General features: G+C 35.1%; 1 protein-coding gene across 2 annotated transcripts in view; it reads right to left on the reverse strand.

Annotated features, from left to right (window-relative positions):
* The window catches only part of LOC112403736 (bifunctional heparan sulfate N-deacetylase/N-sulfotransferase 4), a 234,339-nt gene that overhangs the window by 135,343 nt on the left and 85,285 nt on the right, over positions 1-13,711 (reverse strand). For both annotated transcript variants that reach the window (XM_024751344.1, XM_024751343.1), the window contains exon 2: positions 1,669-1,756. In XM_024751344.1, the coding sequence (XP_024607112.1) occupies positions 1,669-1,756 (88 nt within the window). The remainder of the gene's footprint in view (positions 1-1,668; positions 1,757-13,711) is intronic.

The raw sequence follows: 13,711 nt of genomic DNA on the forward strand, positions 1-13,711 counted from the left end.
TGTGTACATGTTTGGGATTATAAAAAAGAAATGGGAAGTGTTATAACCTGCTATGGACATTAATGCTGCAAATGTCTGGCAGGTTTAATAGGTCTGAATATGAAAAGTATATAAAAGCTGAGGCTGTTATCCAGATATATTTCAGCCTAAAGAATGGCTTTACTTACCCTATACAGCTATTTAAGACAAAATAGTACTGTTTGTGTGTGAACTCCAAATAATCCCATGGTTTTTTCCCCAGCATGAGTAGATACAGCCTTTAGAGCTACCTGCTTTATAACTTCATAGTCGGTGATTCTTTAGGTCTGAACTCATTTCCTGAGGGGACTTTTGAAAAGGATTTACAACACCATGTCTATTTTCAAAATTGTAAGCTAGAATTGCTTTGCCTGTGCAGATGTGATGACCCAAATCTTTCTCTGCAAAACATCCTTTTAAAATATGCAATGATTTGATCTATCAACTGGTCTAAATACAACTTTTCCTTCTATTACTTTAAACAGATTTACATGTTTCAGAGCAGGAGGAGAAAAGCATTAAAGAAAAGCCAATAAGACATTGCTACTTCAATATTCTAATAAACCATACTGAGCTTATTTGGGTAAACATTAAAAAGCCTCTTTGGGTAAATGAACTACATATATGATAATAAAAGACTGCCTTTGCATGGGATATTTTTGATGAGTCACTAAACTGCATGCACTCATAGAGAATACTATGAAATGTTTTCACTAAGATACTGTGAAGTAAGAACGATGCAGAGTCCTAAACAAAGCATTTAGCTGTCAGCAGAGATGGAGAAATAGAAGCAGATAGTAGGTATTGCCCTAATACAGTCTGTAAGACACCATTTTGTGCCATTTTTGTTATTCCTATCCAACAATCACTTTTATGCACATAGTTTTCTCTATACTAGTGCCTGACATTGTAATGTTGCTATTCATAAAATAAGAGCCAAATTCTGGAGGTAAAGATGGGTAAAGAGGTGAGAAATATGAGAACATGGAGTAGTGCATGAACGCCGTTCACATTCTGAGAATCTGTTGAGAGGCTGAGACTGAACAGAAGTGTAACTGTGACTAGATAGACATGGAAAGAAATATAAACCTGATTGTGATGGTATTAATGTATGTTGAGCCAAATCACTGTAATATTTTTAAGGAAAATCCTGCAAGGGAAGGTAAATTAAGCAAGATGACTCAAAATCTATTAAATTTCTTTGAGGCTATAAAATTCCTCTCTTATCACTAGATGTTTTCAAAAGGAAAATAATACATACAAAAATGTCACCTGGATTGACCTACAATTTAAAAACACTGTCCATTATTATTATTATCATTATTATGTCATTGTCATCATCATCATCATCGTCGTCACTATGCTTCCTACTTAGACTATGCTGACACAAGATGCACAGACACACTTAGAACAATGGTTATAGTTTCTTTTACTGAGTTGACAAAGTCAGTTCTCTACCTCTTTTGCCCTTGATCCTAACAGTATTTGAAAAAGTAAACAAGTTCATTGATTTTGGATTTGGCTACTCATAATGCACCCAAGTTTTTCCCATAATCAGCCTGGATATTCTATTTCTCCTACTTATGAAACATTAAAAATCCTCTCTCCTATTTATATGTAGCTGCCTGAGAATACAAAGCTCCTTCTTACCTGTGTGGTAAAACTTCCCTGAAAATCCAAGGTTGAAGGTAAAATTTGCAACCTGAGTGCGCAGTAAATTTTGAGTCTCTAGTAATGCCTGAAATAAATAAGAAATTAACATGATTTTAGAAAAATAAATATGAAGATTTGGGATGCCTCTTTTTCAAAAGTGTATGCATGAGTGAAACAAAATGTGGGCTTTGTTGCTTTTTGGGTTTTTGATGGCTACTGGTATGTATTATAATCACTATTGTTATTATTTTTATTGAAGGTTACGAATTATGAAGCAGTTAAGTCCTAAGCATTTTATAAGCGGCTGAGAGGCAATTCTCTAACCACACAGCACTGAAATCATTTTTCATTTCTGTGTGAGACATTTCTTGAATTTCAGATTATCACACTTCTTTTCCTTGGGGAAAATTTTTCAGAATTGTTGGATGCAGGCAGGTCCTGTATTTGTCGGTAAAGGATAAGAAGTTAACTTTTGTTTGAGTAGTAACTGAGTATTCTACTTAACTGTGCAACCTCTCCTATCATTTTTAAGGCATAATTATTGAGTTGAAAGCTTGGATTTTTACTTTACAAACTAAACAGCAATTTTTATACTTTATAGGATGGTAATTACAAATGAACAAGGAAAGGACAGGTAGGAAATTGGTAATTCCATAAAAAAAATTCTCTAAACATTGCAAAAATTTTCCTAATTTCTCCTTTTGGAATTATTCTATGTTAATTTCTTGTTTGTAGACAGGATAAGAACGTATTATTAAGACTGATTTTTGTTACTACTATCCATCTTTTAAGGTAAATAAAGAGTCAAAGGTTTAGACAATTTCTTTTGAGCATTAGTTATGGTGGCTAAGCATTTGATTCAAAAATTTGTGAACCTAACTTTTTATTTCTCCAGAGTTAGGAGGGCTCTCTGGCAAATTTGTAAAGAAAAAAAAAAAAAAAAAAAAAGAAAGAAATGACCAAATAATTAAAAGGTGGATAAGCTATAGTTTCTGGTTATCCAAGATTGCAGTTATACTGCATGTAATCCTGGCTAACTTATTTAAATATTATCAATTCAATAGAAAAAGGAAAAAATAGACCTAGTAGTTTGACTCAGTTATATAAAATATTCAAAAAAGTTCTCATAAAAAAGCAAACTAGATACTAAAAAGAGAGTAGAGTTAAAAATAAATAAATTTATTGAACTAGTTGAGCTTATTGGTAAAGACTGTAGAATATAGCTTTAAAATTAAAAAAAATAAAACGATCATGCATCCTTTTTTCTAAGGGAGTTCCTTTTTCTGGCACTCTTGTTATGTTCAGTGCACAATCCCTGAGCTTTCATATATTGAAATAGTTTTTTTTGTTTTTTTTTTTTAATTCTTCCTTTCCCTGTTCTCCTCACCGCTCCAACCACATCCACTCAATTTTCTACCTCTGGGGTCTTGTAGTCATTCTTTATTCCACATTTATTTATCCACCATCCATTCTTAAATTCAGTAAATATTCCTTGTAGGTGGATACAGTGTTGGGTTTGGCAAGCATAGTCTCTGTAACCTTGGGCTTTACTGAGAGGGAAAGAGATATTAAATAGAGGGTCCCACAAATGTGTAATTACAAATCATAATAAGTGCTACAAAACAAATCTAGAGCATGTTGTGATAGATGCAATAAGGGATTTAATTTAGACTGGTGAAGTGGGCCTACACTTGATACTTTCTAAGGGGCCATTTTAAAAAGGTCAAACGATCTATTTTTTCCCAATCAGCTTGCTACCACTTTAGGCAGGCCTTCATGTCTTTTTCTTGGGCTTTAAAACACTGTAGACTGCTAACCATATTCCCACCTTCCTCTATTCTGTTTTACACTCTGCAGTCATGCTAACATCCTAGAAGCAGTAAATGCACTCTACCCTTGAGGTCAGGCAAGCCATTCACTTAATGACTCAGCTTGGTCGGTCATTTCACTTCTCACAACTTTCCTCTTATCTGTGAAATGGGATCATGCTTAACACTTGTTTCACACTATTATTGTGAAGATTACATTGTATTAGGCATACAAAGTGCTTAGCTAAGTGCCTGGTACATAGCAAGAGCTTGATAAATGCTGTTAATGATCACTTAATATGTCATTCTCTTCCCACCAATTAGGTATAAATGGTGCCTTCATATTTCCATATTAAGCTACCTGCATTGGTATTTCCCCAAATCACCCTGTCGTCTGCACTATTCCCCACCTCCTACATTTCTCCATGTTTTTCTCTGGTTTTTTTTTGGGGGGGGGAGGCTAGAAAGTGTCCAGCTGTTCCCAATCTCATTTTCCAGTCCCAACCCATTTTTAAAGATCTGCCCAAATGCCACCTTTTTGTATGAAGCCTTCCCTGATGCCTTAAAGCTTTTCCTTTTCTCATCTCCCAAAGTAAGTTCCTAAATTGTTTACCTTAAGACTTGCATCATTTTCCACTTTACTATATAACTTTGTATTTTATTTCTCCTTTTAGTCTAAAAGTACCTGAAGGTTGATCAAACCTTACTCATTTTTACACATGCCGTGTTGCTAAATATAGCTTCGTATATATGGAAGGCATTTAAAAGATGTGATAGGAGCATATATTAATGCACAGCTGTCAATTGAAGTAGTTTCATTTATTTTTATTACTAATATTTTTCTGATGGTAAAATGATAAAAATGGCTCATGGACCATACCATTAAATGATATAGATAGGATCTTGCATTTCATGAGCACATTCATAATATGGATGTTTTATAATCTTCTATTGTAAGTTGCCTAGTAAGACAAGCTCACAGAGGTGAGGGCATATGGATTTTCTTCCACTGGCGCTAATTAGCTATATGAAGAATTTGACGGACCTTTCCATTGTTAAAAGAAGTAGAGTTGTCTAGTCACAGGCTCCCAACATGTAATCTTGATTAATGTGGGAGTAAAATGACAATTTCTGTAAGTAAAAACAAAACAAATGGATAAAAAGAAGCAAATTCTAAAAGATTCAAGCTTTCCTACTTCATTGTAACTGAATGTTCTTTGAGTTTCAAAATTCAAGGAAAGAAAGGTTCAATGATAAGAAAAAGAGAGACACAAATAAATATGTATAAAGTGGATATAATTTTTAAAAATAAAACTCAGAAATAAATGTAAAAGAAAAACATGTTAAACCATAAAAATTAATGAAGAAATATAGAAAAAAATAAAGGATTGAAATACAGGAAAAATGTAAAATGCCAGAGGAAATATCAGACAGGAAAAATACAAATATAAAATTATGAATAAATAAAATATAATAAAACCAAAAAAACTTCTTTTGGAAAAATTTGTTAATGGACTAGAAATAAGGTCTCAATTTGAGATAAAAATCAAACAGTAAAGCATAGGAAATAGTATACAGCTGTATATATACAATTTTTATCTGAATATTTTGTGGGGAAATTTGACTAACTTTTGAAAATATATGTAAAATAAAATATATACAGTGTTTGGATAATAAACCTTAGTTATTTTCTTTAATAGTTTATGTCATAAAAATATATATAAACGACTTTGAAGTTTTCCCTTGCATTATTTATGAAAGGCTAAGTTATTTGATTAGGTATCAAAGAGAATAAACATATAATGTATTTAAGCAGAAGCAAAAAGTCATTATTTTAACAAACATTACTTGCATTCACTTAATGTTCTTATAATAAGTTCCTCAGTATTTAATAAAGCAAGTCCAACTCTGCCCTACTGCAAAATGTTAAAGAGAACAATGGTTTTCAAACTTCACCAGACATAAAATTTTCTAGAGGAGGCTGCTAAAATTGTCAATTCTGGGGACCCACTTGAAGAGTTATTGATTTAATCTGTCTATGATGGGGCCCAAGTATGTGTATTTCATTATAGACCCCAGTTGGTTCTTAAGAAGGGTCAAGCAATTTTTTCCAGTTTACCCATAAGAAATGAAATGAAACACCAGGATGCTTTTCCCAGGCCCATTTTCTGGGTATTCTGAGTTACAGTATAGGATGGAGCCTAGGAATCTGTGTTTTTAACAGTGATTCTTATAGTTTTAAACTGGAGATTATAGCTATCAAGGAACTTCAGGAAATATTGTTAGTGCACTATTCATATTTAATTTCAAGGTATATTGCATATGTCTTAAGCCATTCTGATATTCAGATTGTTTATCATCAGGTTAACACTTTCTCTGCGTGTATGTAATTAATAAGTCATGACTGTATACATACTTTGGTACAGGCTTACGTTTTCAGAATTTCAAATCAAATACCAAAGGGTGATAGTTTTTGTTTGTCTGCCTTGGAAAGTTTTTTATTACATTCAATAAGTCAATAAAAATGTTATCTTATTTACAAGATCTTATTTATCTTTTTATCTTACTTACAAGATCTTGATGTGGGAATCAGAAAAGGTTACATCTATACTTATTTTCCAGGTGGAAAAAAATTGCTTCATGGAAAGTTTAAATGACCCACCCAGATAACACAACAAGAGGGCCAAAATTGAGCATGTTTGCCTTGACATTTGGTCCGACTTTAACCTCAGGTCTCTCTACAGTAAATCTGTGTGGCCACCCAGTTTGACTCGGAATTTCATGAACTTTTGTGCAGAGACTATTTGTCAATGTACAGATGAAAATGAATAGGGCTGACCCAGGGTGAAAGTATGAAGCTTTTGAAGTTTGCCTTTGATAGTTTCTGCCTCCCTTCTTGTTCATCTCTTTCCCCTTTGAAGAAATCTCCATTCCTTCAGAAATCTACTCTCTTCCTTTTTTTTTGATAAAATCTTACTGCTGCTCAAAGAGGAAATCGTTTGATATAATTTATAAATTGACAGAAGCTTATTATACCAACATGCTGAGTCTTCTAAAGAATTTCACATGGAACAGTTTAGCTATGATTGTGGAATGGGTGAGTTAATTAAGAAAGAATGAATGTATACTTCTGATATCTTTTGTAGGGAGAAAGGTTTGGGGCTTGGGGGGTCCTTCTGATGAAATTACATTCAATTCAAAGAACAACTTGCCAGGTAGAAAAACACCATAGTGTTTCAGAGCAATTATCCTCTCGCTTTCTGCCCATCACCTAAGTGTTCCACTGCTATCTATCTTCTCTCACTTAAGTCTCCAGGAAGCAAAGAATCTGGAACTCTCTCGGCTCTCTACCTCCTTGTGCTATTATTCACTCATTTATCCATTCAAACAGTATTGACTGAACCCCTGCTTCTTGTTTTAGGCATTCTTCTAGGTACTAAGGACACAGTAGAGAATGGTAACAATAATATCTAACATAATTGTGTTATGTACTTCTAGGTACTATGAGTACTATAAGAAGTACTCAACTTGAATTATCTCTAAATCTCTCCACGATCCCTTGGGCTTCCCCGGTGGCGCAGTGGTTGAGAATCCACCTGCCAATGCAGGGGACATGGGTTTGAGCCCTGGTCCAGGAAGATCCCACATGCTGGGGAGCAACTAAGCCCGTGCACCACAACTTCTGAGCCTGTGCTCTAGAGCCCACGAGCCACAACTACTGAGCCCACGTGCCACAACTACTGAAGCCTGTGCACCCGAAGCCCATGCACTGCAACGAAGAGTAGCCCCCGCTCACCACAACTAGAGAAAGCCTGCGCACGGCAACAAAGAATCTCCATGATCCCTTTATTAACCCTATTTTACAAGTGGGGAAAATAAATCGCAGAGAGCCTAAATAAGCTACCTAAGGCTATGGAGATAGAAAGTGTCTGCCAGACAAAACCACTATATTTGTTGTTTTCATGGAGGTTACATTCTTTTCAGACATGCAGATGATACACATGGCAAATCAATCAAATAATTATTTAATTGAAATTATTATTAATGTAAAAATAATTATAGTATATGCTAATATTGAAACTAACACAGAGTACCTACATTTTAACAGGATAGGCAATGAGTTGTATGAAGGTCTTTCTGAAACAGTGGCAGTTTAGTTGAAAGAGAGAGATGAGAGGCCAGCTATGTCTAAAACAGGGACTCCAGAGCATGTGCTCCAGGCAAGGGGGCCAGTGAAAACAGGGCTCCATGTCAGGAAGGACCTTGACACCTTTTTAATACACCACCCTCTACTTCACTTCACATAGGATATGATTTACATTTTAAATTGATTTCTCTGGCTACTTGCTGATAAGGAACTGTAGGAAAACTGGTAAGAAATGGGGGAAATCATTTAGGAGGATTTTGCAGTAGTTCCAGTAAGAGAAAATAAAGGCATGGCTTCTACTGGTGGTACTGGAAATGGAAAGAAGTAAATAGTGTAATTATTGATGGGCTGACGTGGGAAGTAAAGCTGAGTGATTTCATTAATGATTCAGATTTCTGACATTCGATGAAGTGAGGGAAGAGTTGAGATAGGTTTTGAGGGAAAATCAACACTTCCATGGCTACACTAAACATTTCTTCCCCACAGCAGGATGGCTATGTTGTTGAAACCTCTACATTACCCCTAACAGGAAGAACAGAGTTTAAAGTCCCACATCGTCATTGTTTTCAAACATTGGTACCCATGATTAGAGGTAACTGAACAAGGAGTGTATATATTAGTAAGGGGAGTGGTCTCATAGTACAGGGAGTGCTTTTTGGATACCAGAAGGTTAAACATTGATACTGATTAAAGATACAGGCAAAGAGAAGAAATAAATTGAAAATTAGTTTGACCTTGTAAAATAGTATTAATTCATGTCACGTATGTGAAGAGTCTGCATTTTCTGCTTGATTATCAAAGAACACAATGAAGGTTATATAAATCATTAAACTTGAAGTGCATTTACAGTGTTGTAAATTTTGATTGTATCAGCAAAGTCAAAGCATGTGTCTTTGACTCCCTTCCCAGTGGCTATGGACTGATTTGTCTTGTGCCCTAAACTGTGTTACGGGGGAATGTCATTGGCATCTCTGTGTCCACAGAATTCTAAGCCAATGACTTCAGTCCATTCTGAAAGCATGTGAGATGAATTTCTGCTTCTGCTTTCTGACTGGCACTCTGGTTCTCTCCCTGGGATCAGAAAAATTCCATAAAGGTGGTGAATTACTGCCCAGTTCTTAAGAGCCCCAGTTTTTCTTCAACTGTATTCTCAAGTTCAGCCCATAGAGGTCACCTTAAACTGTGAGTATGCCCTTCTCTCTCTACCTCTGTTTCCATGTTTTTCATGCTCTACCTAATCGATTGGAATTTTGAATCAAATAAATAAATTTGAATCAAATATGAACTCGTATGACCCTTGAGATAGTACTACTTGAACCACTGGCTTTTTCCTTTATAAGTTAGTTCTTCTAAGTCTCGTCTTCAATTGTATTTTAATTTACTTTTTCTATAAGCTTTGCTCCCAAGTCTCCATCATGGCCTGCAAGAATTTTTGAGTTGTAAAAAGATAAATATAATGTAACTTTAGAATTCATGGTTCATGTAGCATGATTATTTCCTTAAAAGGATTTTATAAAGTAATGGCAAGAATAACTGACTTATTTTCCCTAGGCCCAAATGTTTAAGTAAATGATAAAGTAATAGTGAGATAGAACTATCTTACATGAGGACTTCTTGGGGATGTGGAATGAAACTGGTCATTATAAGCTCAGTGACTGAAAGATGGCTTCAGGAATCATCAGGAATCAGAGAGCTGAGAGAAACATACACATGCACAACAAAATAATAATGTCAGACCTTTGTTAAGGAAGGATGGGAGCAAAGTCGTTTTAACTCAAAATATTTCCAGAGATTCTAAGTAAGGATTTGCACTGAACTGGGCCCAAGTTCTCTCTGTGTTAGGTTGAAACTATAAAATGAAACTTGAGTCACCCTGCATAATCCTGACTTCTGTGTTGGAGAGCCTACTTGATAGAAATGCTTTGTCCTGCGGTGGAAGTACCAAAGCAGACACAGAATCACCTTTGGAGCTAGCTTGGGGTCTCTGAAGTGTGGAAGCTTGGGCTGCCTTCAATAATGAGTCATCATGGATGATTTTATTATGTAAGAGATGATAACTAGTGAAACAAGAGTTCCTGATTACAGATTCCAAACGGTGATCCATGGGTCACTGGGTCTGTAAAATTTAACAGTTCCATGAAAAAATAATTCCATGTTCAAAATGTTTGGGAAACACTCTGTAGTATATCCCTCTTGGGAGGTTCTCAATTCACATTTACATGCTAAAGTCTTTAGTAGAAAAAATTTTGTACTTGATTTCTCTCAGCTTTTCCCCCAAACTATTTGCCAGCAACACACACTCCTACCTGCCTAATTTTAAGATACAGACTTAGGGAAAAAACATTAAGTGGATGGCTAATACCTTGGAGGTGGAGGCATTTCCTGGGGTCATGATATCCTTGATCAAATACAGTTTTCTATTTAGTATCAAATGCAAATTGCAAAATATAATAGCTGTAATTTTACATGAAATGTGGTTCTGCATATGTATTCAGTTATATAATCACATTAAATCTCTGCATGTGATCTGTAGAAAAAGAGGACTTTTCCATTATTCCAGGATTTGTCATCCCACAAGAGCTTCAGATCAAAATCAGTTTCTTAGTATTATGAAATCGTGGAAATATACTTAGAAATAATTACCCTTTTGATAAACATGATGTTATTCTTGTTGAAAACTTATTAAAAACAACTATTAAGTTGTTTTCATTACCTAAATTAAGTAAGGATATGTCTAATTAAGTAAATTTAGACGTATCTCTAAATTACGTTTTACTTCATGATCCAAAAAAAAAAATTCTCATTTTATTTTTTAGGCCTTAAAAAATGTAGGCCTCTCCAGCAGCTGTCTGCTTAATCAAGGTCAGGTACTGGCATCCTTCCTTAGGAATCATGCTCTGTCTCTGTTCACAATCTCCATGTCTCATTCTCCATCCTCTGGTCACAATCTCCATGTCTCATTCTCCATCCTCTGGTCACAATCTCCATGTCTCATTCTCCATCCTCTGGTCACTCGGTACAAGTCTAGGGCCTCTTACAACAGTTCCTGGCACAACACAGATATCCAGTAGTTGTAGGCTGGTGTTGTAACTGACCTCCCTAATTTCATCTCTAGAAATACCCTCTGCTCACATACAGTCAGAAATCTCTTCAAAATGTCGAGGTATCAGCTTATTAGCTATCATCTTTCATTCTTTTGCTTATTAGCTATCATTCTTTCATTAAATATTGTGTTGTAACAATTCCAAAATATTTCTTGAGCACAGAAGGTGTACACTCTATTCTCAGTTTTATACAACTCCTCATTCTTTCATGGATGCACCCTAGAAACACCTGAACTCTGTCAGATTTTTAGGATATTGGAGACAGGTTTCAGAGATTCCTGCCATAGCTTTGGCAGATATGTCTGTTCTATAATAATTCTCCTAAAAATGTCCTGGAACCACAGAAAGGGAGTTCTGAGGATGGTAGGTATTCAGCATTTTAATTTCAGTTTTATCTCTACAGCCATTTCATTAAAGATTAAAAAGAAAAAAAATTACTTTCTTGTCAATTTCCATCATTCCTGTCCCACAGAAGGAAGGGATACATTACTGAGAGTATCAAGGGATGTCTGCAGGTTTTTATCCACTTTTTCTTAGTAAGGTATAGTCTCTTCCTGTCTTCTCTGTGATTTCACTCACAATTTCTCTCTACTCAAAGTATAAATAAAATTCAGGTTAAAATCCATATGATCTTTCCAGTGGCCAAACTTTTCCTTTCACTAGAGTTATTTCTTTAAGATTTACACTTGAAAATTACAAATCGTATGTTTTAACTTTATTACTATCTTTCTGTTATTAATTTTAAAGGAACCAAAGCTTTGCCTTACTTTTATTTGCTACATTAATAGAGTCAATCTTATCAATCTGAAGTTACCACTGGGGCAGAGCAAGTTGATAATGGTGAAAACAGCTGTGTGCAGTAATGATTCAACTGATTGATATGCTGTAAGTGATTTGAACAAAGATAAATCATTGACTTTATTGGGTATTGAAAAATTGCATAATACGTGTAGGATAGGCGGCATGCCGATATCTATATATCTATATCTATATGTGTGTGTGTTTTACGTCCCACAGTGAATATATTTGTCTTCTTTCTGAATAAGGATATTTATTTTTAAATACACAATTGGGCTAATAGATGAATAAACAGACTGCATGTATTAGCAAATTTATTATTTATCATCAGGGTGTACTCTATTAATGTGGTACCTGATAACATAATTGTTTAGACTTTTAAAAAGGATCATTAATTCAGAATATTGACATATTTGGATAAAAGGATAGGAGTGTCAAATTAAAAAAATCAAGAACATTCCCTTGATGGCTTAGAAAACAAACAAAGAAAGGTTATTACTGATAATAAAATTGAAACTGCAATGGTCATTAGAATTTTTCATTTAGTCATTGTGATAGTATAAATTCAGTATTTAGTTTATTTAACAGGTGAAATGAGAAAAATTTATTTGTAAATAAACACATCTACCTGTAGTAACCAAATAGACTTTAAGTAAATACCAAAACCTTTATCTGCATAAGGAACTGTACTCCAACAAGCGTTTATCTAACCACTGGTATCTTTTGTTTTTTTTTTTGCTGTACGCGGGCCTCTCACTGCTGTGGCCTCTCCCGCCGCGGAGCACAGGCTCCGGACGCGCAGGCTCAGCGGCTATGGCCCACGGGCCCAGCCTCTCCGCGACACGCGGGATCCCCCCCCCGGACCGGGGCACGAACCCGCGCCTCCCGCATCGGCAGGCGGACTCCCAACCACTGCGCCACCAGGGAAGCCCAAACCACTGGTATCTTTGAAGCTGTCTCCTAGGTCTTGCTAATATACTGTGCCCCTTTAAAAATTATGTAAATAAGTAAATAGTCTCTGTGTAAATAAGTAGTCTCTGTGTAGAAACATTTCTGTGTCTTATTTTCATGTTATTTTACCATTTTGAATAAATCTGGGTTAGTTAAAAATTTCATGATCAATCCCATAAACTTCAGAAAATTTTTCGTATGCTACATAGTTTAATATTTTGCAAATGCACAGATACATATATTTTAAATGCATATCACAAAAATCATTTCCAAAGGCTAAATATCAAATCATGCGTCAAATTATATACATTGGAGGCATTAAATCTTCTTTACTGTTTAAGTTCGTATGTAGCAGAATCTTCTCATTATACTGCCAGCAAGGAAAAGATGCATCTATTTGTAGTTTTCAAAAAAATCAATATGAAATATACATGTCATTATCTATATAGATTTGGTTATAGAAACCATACCCAAAGTATATTACCATTCATAGTATAGATATTTCAAGGTGGATTTTTCCTGTATGTTGTAGACAAATTATCTTTCAGCAAGTCTCTCCCTCCCTCTGACAAAATTTAAGACTTTTGAAAATAAAAAGCTCCTGTGAGATGTTGTTAACACCCCCTCAAGCTCAATTCTATTTAAAGCCTAATTAGGATTCAGGCTCTTAACAAAACAGTCTTGACATCATCTGATAAACACCTACTAGTCTACCAACTCTGCCTTCTGGTAAATGAAGGGAAACTAGTGAGGTATTCATAAAGGAGACCGACAAAAACAAAAATATATTAATGGCAACAGTTTCTGTACAGCTCTCATTTTCCAAGAAGGCAACATTCAAAATATTTGCTATGTAAAAGGTATCCTTTATAGTTCTATGACTGACTTTATCCACCTTTCACAGTATAGTTTTTATACAGAATTTGGCTATAATTTAATTTTAAGAAGGACTCTCAAATAAGTGAAATGTTATTGTATTTACTCATGCAGGAAATATTTGAGTAGCTAATATTCCAGCTGTTCTACATAGTAGAGATTCAGCTTTGACCAAAACAAGGTCCTTTCTTTAGGAGTTCATATTCCAGTGGATGAGACAGACAATAAACAAATAAAGATATGGTGCAGTAAGATGACGGTACTAAGAAGCCGTTGGGGAGTTTTGATCAAGCAGAGATATCATGTTCATCACACCTTGAAATCTGGTCATTGTATGAAGAATTACCTGGGTCAAG

The sequence above is a fragment of the Neophocaena asiaeorientalis genome, unplaced genomic scaffold, assembly GCF_003031525.2.
Source record: "Neophocaena asiaeorientalis asiaeorientalis breed wild unplaced genomic scaffold, Neophocaena_asiaeorientalis_V1.1 scaffold244, whole genome shotgun sequence".
NCBI classification, from domain to species: domain Eukaryota; kingdom Metazoa; phylum Chordata; class Mammalia; order Artiodactyla; family Phocoenidae; genus Neophocaena; species Neophocaena asiaeorientalis.